The sequence below is a fragment of the Babylonia areolata genome, chromosome 6 (assembly GCF_041734735.1).
Source record: "Babylonia areolata isolate BAREFJ2019XMU chromosome 6, ASM4173473v1, whole genome shotgun sequence".
Taxonomy (NCBI): domain Eukaryota; kingdom Metazoa; phylum Mollusca; class Gastropoda; order Neogastropoda; family Buccinidae; genus Babylonia; species Babylonia areolata.
In genome coordinates, this window is record NC_134881.1 from 10,093,346 (window position 1) to 10,100,845 (window position 7,500).

The 7,500-nt window shown below is 39.6% G+C and overlaps 1 protein-coding gene across 3 annotated transcripts in view; it reads left to right on the top strand.

The window, feature by feature from the left end:
- The window catches only part of LOC143282719 (unconventional myosin-VI-like), a 54,824-nt gene that overhangs the window by 21,334 nt on the left and 25,990 nt on the right, over window positions 1-7,500 (top strand). For all 3 annotated transcript variants that reach the window (XM_076588439.1, XM_076588440.1, XM_076588438.1), the window contains exons 14-17: window positions 1,284-1,356; window positions 3,485-3,612; window positions 5,090-5,185; window positions 5,957-6,163. In XM_076588439.1, the coding sequence (XP_076444554.1) occupies window positions 1,284-1,356; window positions 3,485-3,612; window positions 5,090-5,185; window positions 5,957-6,163 (504 nt within the window). The remainder of the gene's footprint in view (window positions 1-1,283; window positions 1,357-3,484; window positions 3,613-5,089; window positions 5,186-5,956; window positions 6,164-7,500) is intronic.

Here is a 7,500-nt window from a genome sequence, read left to right on the forward strand (position 1 = left end):
GTAACCCATTCAACCCTATAGGGAGTTCACAGGCTTCCGTTCTTAACTGATGTGGAAAAATGCAGAAAGTGTACTGTTTTTTGTCCAAATTACTTGTATTGTATTGTATTGTATTGTATTTTTTCCTGCATGCAGTTTTATTTGTTTATCCTGTCGAAGTGGATTTTTCAACAGAATTTTGTCAGGAACAACCCTTTTGTTGCCGTGGATTCTTTTAGGTGCGCTAAGTGCATGCTGCACAGGGGACCTCGGTTTATCGTCTCATCCGAATGACTAGCGTCCAGACCACCACTCAACGTCTAGTGGAGGGGGAGAAAATATCGGCGGCTGAGCTGTGGTTCGAACCAGTGCACTCAGATTCTCTCGCTTCCTAGGCGGACGCGTTATCCTGGGCCATCACTCCACTAAAACATCCGGAAAACACTGTAGAAGTTAGTTCCCTTTGCTCGCAGTTTATACATATGTAGGAACACAAAAATGAGAGGGGCCAATGAGTTTAATCTCTACAGCTTTGAAGTATATTTTCTGCATGATTACTTCATTTCAGTGCCTACTGTTCTAACAGATTTCTTCAAACAGAATAGGTTCTGAACAATTTCTCTGTTAGAGAAAAAATATCACTTTTTCAAGAGAGAATTGCTGATCATGACTTAAATGTTAAAAAAAAAAACTAGTTTTTTTTCCAAACATTTTTTTATTCAGACAAAGGTTTACACATAAAGTATAATGTTTTACATTGGGAAGTTACAACAATATAATGTTCTAAACATCACTCATTCCCCATCAAGAATTATATCGGTAGAAAAATGAATATTCATTCAATCATTGGTCTATGTGATTCTATGAAGCACAATTTACAATGAAACTGTATTAATGGCAGAATTTAAAAGATCCGTTCACACGTCAGTTCCATTGGTATATTGTGCCCTGTTTACATGAAAGCAATATAGGCAGACCGATGGACATTCATTCACACATTGATTCCATGTGACACTGCAATGTTCGGCTCACATCATAGCATAATCAGAACGACCAGGGTTCTTTGTTTGCTTATTTTAGGATTGTAAGGGTTTATCTCAGGAAAGGTATTGCTGATTATGACTATGGTTTCAGAAATACCAGAAATTTGCTTTTAATTACACATACTTAACCGTGACCCACTAGTGCAGACTCCGGCAGGGGTCTGATTCCTGTCCTGTGCAAACTACTACCCGCCTATGCGGAGAAAACGAAAGTACAGAAATTTGCTTTTTGAACTTGGAGACATCCTTTCTTTGTTGTAGGAACAAGCATTGTATGAGAAGGAGGGGCTGAATGTGAAACGCATTGAATGGACAGACAACCAAGACTGCATCGGTGAGATGACTGGATTTATTGTGTTTTGAGATGATTATGATTGTATTATTTGTATTTGTATTTGTAGTACTCTTTTTTTGTCACAACAGATTTCTCTGTGTGAAATTCGGGCTGCTGTCCCCAGGGAGAGCGCATTGCTACACTGACAGCGCCACCCAATTTTTTTTGTATTTTTTACTGCGTGCAATTTTGTTTATTTTCCTATCGAAGTGGGTTTTTCTACAGAATTTTGCCAGGGACAACCTTTTTGTTGACGTGGGTTCTTTTATGTGCGCTAAATGCATGCTGCACATGGGACCTTGGTTTATCATCTCATCCAAATGACTAGCGTCCAGACCACCACTCAATGTCTAGTGGAGGGGGAGAAAATACTGGCGACTGCCGGTGTGATTCAAACCAGTGCACTCAGATTCACTTGCTTCCTAGGCGGACGCATTACCTCTAGACCAACACTTCATTATGATGGGTTTACCTGTCATGTAGGAAATCTGTCCACAACTACAGTATGAGGGGTTAGCCTGTCATGTAGGCAATGTCTGTGTGCTTATTTGTTGTTGTTTTTTTTCTCTCTTCATCTTTTCTGTATGACTATTTTGTATTGAAAAATTGTCATAAAAATTGATCAAAATATGAAATATATGAATTTTCTTCTTTTGCGTTTATGGGCTGCAACTTCCACATTCACTGGTATATACAAATGGGCTGTTACATGTGCGACCGTTTTTATCCCGCCTTGTAGGCAGCCATACTCTATTTTTTAAGGTATGCATGCTGGGTATGTTCTTGTTTCCATAACCCACCAAAGATTGACATGGATTATAGGATCTAGCATGTGCATATTTGATTTTCTGCTTGTGTATACATTACAAAAAGGGGCTTCAGGCACTAGCAGGTCTGCACAAATGTTAACCTGGGAGATCAGAAAAATGTCCACCATCAACCCAACAGGTGAACTCAAACTGGGGATCAAACTCAGGTAACTGGGCAAGAATATGCGCGCGCACACATTCTCACACACACAGGTACACACACACACGCGCACACTCACAACGATGCATGCACACACACAGACACACACACAACACACACACACACAGTTGTTTCACTCTAAATCATAATGTAATAGTATCTTACCCACATGTTTTTCTTTTTACATAATAATTGGTGTGTGCAGGGTGATCAGTGAAGGGTGTGTCAGTTGTTCGTCTTTTCCCTTTGATTTTTGCTGACGGGTATTTTAAGTGAGCCTAAAGAGAATTTCCTGTTTTAGTTGAAGCAGACAATAAAGTATTTTGAATTGAATTGAATTGAATTGACTGCAGCATTCCCATCAAATGAAAAATGATAATAGATAAAGAGATAAATGTCACCTGCATTTCAGAACTGGTGGAAGCTAATCCAAATGGAATCATGAAATAAACTAACACTTAAGTCCGGCTCAGTTTAGTTACTCAAAGAGGCGTCACTGATTTTGGACAAACCTATAATTATACGGTACTCCACATCTGCTGAGCAAAATACCTGATCAGCAGCATAACCCAACGCGCTTAGTCAAGCCTTTAGGGAAAATAAATACCTGCTTTTCAGAACTGGTAGGAGCCAAGTGAAATGGAATCACAGAATATATGAATAAATAAATAGATGAACAGATAAATAAATGAATAAATAGACACATCATTAAAAGTACCTGCATTTCAGAATGGGTGGAAGCCAAGCCACATAGAATCATAAAATAAGTCATTAGATAGATAAATAAATGAATTTTTTTTTAAAAAATAAATAAATAGACACATCATTAAAAGTCACTTGCATTTCAGAACTGGTGGAAGCCAAGCCACATAGAATCATAAAACAAGTCATTAGATAAATAAATAAACAAATGACACATCATTAAAAGTCACCTGCATTTCAAAACTGGTGGAAGCCAAGTCACATAGAATCATAGAATAAGTGATTAGATAAATAAATAAAAAATAATTTAAAAAAATAAATAAATAGACACATCATTAAAAGTCACTTGCATTTCAGAACTGTTGGAAGCCAAGCCACATAGAATCATAGAATAAGTGATTGGATAAATAAAAAAATAAATAAATAGACACATCATTAAAAGTCGCCTGCATTTCAGAACTGGTGGAAGCCAAGCCGAACGGAATCTTCGACCTGCTGGATGAGGAGAGCAAGCTGCCGACGCCCAAACCCGAACACTTCACATCCGAGGTCCATACCCGCAACAGGAACCACTTCAGGCTGAGCGTGAGTATGGGTCAATCACTTCCAACTGTGACTATTAGAACAGCAGAGGAAGCAATTACTGCTGTCCCAACCATCTGGGCTAGAATTTGATTATAGTTGAGAGTGTCTTGCACAAGTTACATCCCCACACACTTTAGGACAGTTGGTGTTGGGATGACCCCCAAAGGCCAACTAGTCCCCAAGACTGCAGCATTAGGAGCCAGTGCGATCTTGCCTCATAGTTTGAGAGTCATATACTCACTATATACTCATTCCCTCGACCGCTGGGGTCGTTGGGGGGACATGAGGAAGATGTCATAGCTCGCCACGCCGTTCTGTTGGCAGCTGTCGTGAGGAGATCTGGCATCGTCATTTTGGTCCATTCCTTGACGTTGTCGGACCAGCTCTTCTGCCGCCTCCGTCTGCGCCCTCCCTCTACAGTCCCTTGCAGGATGGTTTTGGAGAGGGTGTTATGTCGTATGACGTGGCCAAACCATGCCATCTTCCGTCGTTTGACAGTCGCCAGCAGTGGTTCTTGGGGCCCAACAAGGTTGCTGACCAGGTTCCGCACATAGTCATTGGTCTTGTGCTCCTTGTAGGAGATGTGTAGTAGTCTCCTCAAGCACTTGGTTTCGAGAGTCATAGTCCTTCACAAAAGACTATGCTGTCAGTGAATTCCCATTGCAGTGGACAAATATTGATCACACAGCTCTCGTTTTGCTCTTGGCCCATCTGTAAGCTGTCAGTCTTTAAGCTGAGAGTTCATCCTGAGCGTGAGTAGCAGATGATCAAAGGCTTACATCCAATTAAAGTAAGTAGTTCAGCTTCATGATACTGCAGTCGAAGAGTTTGTTGTTATTCTTTTTGTGATATCCCAGGGCAGTTTAATATAGATTCTTTTGATAAGTTTTGAACGTGTGAATGTGCATTTTGAGAATGAGTGATGTAATATGGTCACATTACTGAAACTGCTTTTAGTATGCATGCATTGTGTGTTATATTCGACACATGAGTGTTGTTGTCACAGTTTTTTTCATCAGTTGTTGTCATGTGTTCTTTTGCTCTTCTGTTTGTAATTTTACCATCCCCCAAATGGGGTGAATGGAGGAAAATTAAACCATGAATCTACAAACCATATTCCCAACCATGAAATATATTTATACCTTCTTTTCCAGTTTTTATGAATAGCTTATCAACAGCAACAAAAACATGTGGTTTATGATGATTGCAAGTCTAGCAGTTCAAAATAGACCCCCAAAATCAATGGGGAAAAAACTAGAAAGAAAAAAACAAAACAAAATAAATAAACACACACACACACACACACACACACACACACACACACACACATACATTCAGTATGAATAGATAATATAAACATACTCAATAACATACTTGATTCAAAAGTTCAGGAGTTTGGCATGGTAGCATGATACAATCTGCTTGTATTCTGCTGCATTAATTTTCATTTGTTTCACGGAGCGTTTTTCTGTGACAGCATCCACGCAAGTCGAAACTGAAGACTCATCGTGATGTCCGTGACGATGAAGGGTTCTTGATCAGACATTTTGCTGGTGCTGTTTGCTACCACACAGTGAGTGCAAAGCTTTTTCCTGAATAGTTTGTCTTCTCAACTATTTCTTTGTTGTTGTTGTTGTGTTGTTGTTTTTTATGAGTGCCATAGTGTAGTGTGATGAGAAATAGAAAATAAAACAAATGTTTTTATTTCATATAGGCCACAGACCCTTCTGAAAGGGAACCAAATTTAAAATGAACTGAAAGACGGGCGCAATAGCCGAGTGGTTAAAGCGTTGGACTGTCAATCTGAGGGTCCCGGGTTTGAATCACGGTGACGGCGCCTGGTGGGTAAAGGGTGGAGAATTTTACGATCTCCCAGGTCAACATATGTGCAGACCTGCTAGTGCCTGAACCCCCTTCGTGTGTATATGCAAGCAGAAGATCAAATACGCACGTTAAAGATCCTGTAATCCATGTCAGCGTTCGGTGGGTTATGGAAACAAGAACATACCCAGCATGCACACCCCCGAAAACGGAGTATGGCTGCCTACATGGCGGGGTAAAAACGGTCATACACAGCCCTCTCGTGTGCATACGAGTGAACGCAGAAGAAGAAGAAGAAAAATGAACTGAAAGATATAAGAAATTACAGGCATGATGTCCTGACGACTTCTTATAAATCAGTGTCATAATTAAGGCAGTGATGACCAGTTCTCTGGTTCTTTAACCGCATTGGCAATTTCAAGAGAGAGAGAGACAGAGAGTGAAAGATACCTATCATGACTTGCATGCGTATGTATTTGCTGTCATCGGTGTTAAGTTACAAATGAATTGAATGTCCACCCAGCAACTGTTCATAGAGAAGAACAACGACGCTCTTCATGCCTCCCTGGAGTTCCTGATTCTGGAGAGCAAGAATCATTTGCTGAAACGTATGTTTGCCGACGTCTCCAAACCTGCCAAAGGCAAAACCTCCGGAAAACTGAACTTTATCAGTGTGGGGTCCAAGTTTCGCAAGCAGCTACAAGTGCTTATGGACAAGCTTCGCTCCACAGTGAGTATATAGGAGTCCTAGATTTCAGTTTTATCAAAGTGTCCAGAAAGAAAAAAATCATGGTCAATAAATTGAATTATTTTTTCTGATCATTTTACATGTAAATAAGGATCATGCTATATTTGATATTATCATAAAAGAAGAAAAATTGTTGCAAAATTTAGGACCTACCTTCATTTGTTGCAAGGTTCAGTTCAGTTGCATCTAAAAGCCTTCCCCAGATATGTCATTTACATAGGATGTAGAGGTTTGTTTAATTGTTTTTCACAGAAATCTTTGCCTCACCAACACCTTCAGAAAAAAATGTTTTGAAGCGTTGGGGACCATATGTTACTTTCTCGTCATAATGAAAAAGAGTGCAGCAACATGTACCTTTTTCTTTTATCGTCACATTATATATCGAATATATACAGGTGTAATTTTAAACACAATTTTGCGAGGGATGACTCCCCCCCAACCCCCCATCCCACCCCCTCAGAGATCTTTTCCAGTGCATCATGTATAAGCTGCATGCAGGAGCTTAGGTATTATCTTTGTTAAAAGACTAGCACCCTGACCACTTGTGTCATTCCAGTTAACCTGGACCTCTTGATTTCTTCCAAAGCAGAAACTCTGACCACAAGGTACACTGTATAAACTCTTCTCATTGAAAGGTTTGCTCGTCATCGTTTAATAATAAACATTTCACTGCTGTCCATAATGTTTATTTTATTTTATTTTTTATTATTATTATTACTACTACTACCTTTTTCTATATTATAATTATTATTTATTTATTTATTTATTTATGTAAGCTTATCTATTATTTATTCCCCCCCCCCTTTTTTTTTCTTTTTTTTCTCAAGGCCTGACTAAGCGCGTTGGGTTATGCTGCTGGTCAGGCATCTGCTTGGCAGATGTGGTGTAGCGTATATGGTTTTGTCCGAACGCAGTGACGCCTCCCTGAGCTACTGAAACTGAAACTGAAACCAGAATGTTTGCACAGACGGACACCTATCCTTTGTAGTCATCATAATTATGTCATGACTGGTTCAGCAGTATCATAGCTTTCCGATATTGTGGAGATTATCAGTCCACCATGCCCTGGTCTGCGTTCTTCACCTGACACACCTGTTTGAATTTACAGGCTTCTTACAGGTGCAAGTCCTATCGTTTCCAGATATGTGCGCACTGTATGGACCTTGCTTTTGGAAAACTCTACCACAAAATTATCAGACACTGTTCCACAATTACATCTTTGAAATCTAATTTTAAAACATGTTTGTTCAAATGGTATCTTAAGTTATAGATCTTTGTCCAACTCACACTGTCTTTTGTGTGTCTTGTGTGTGTGTGTG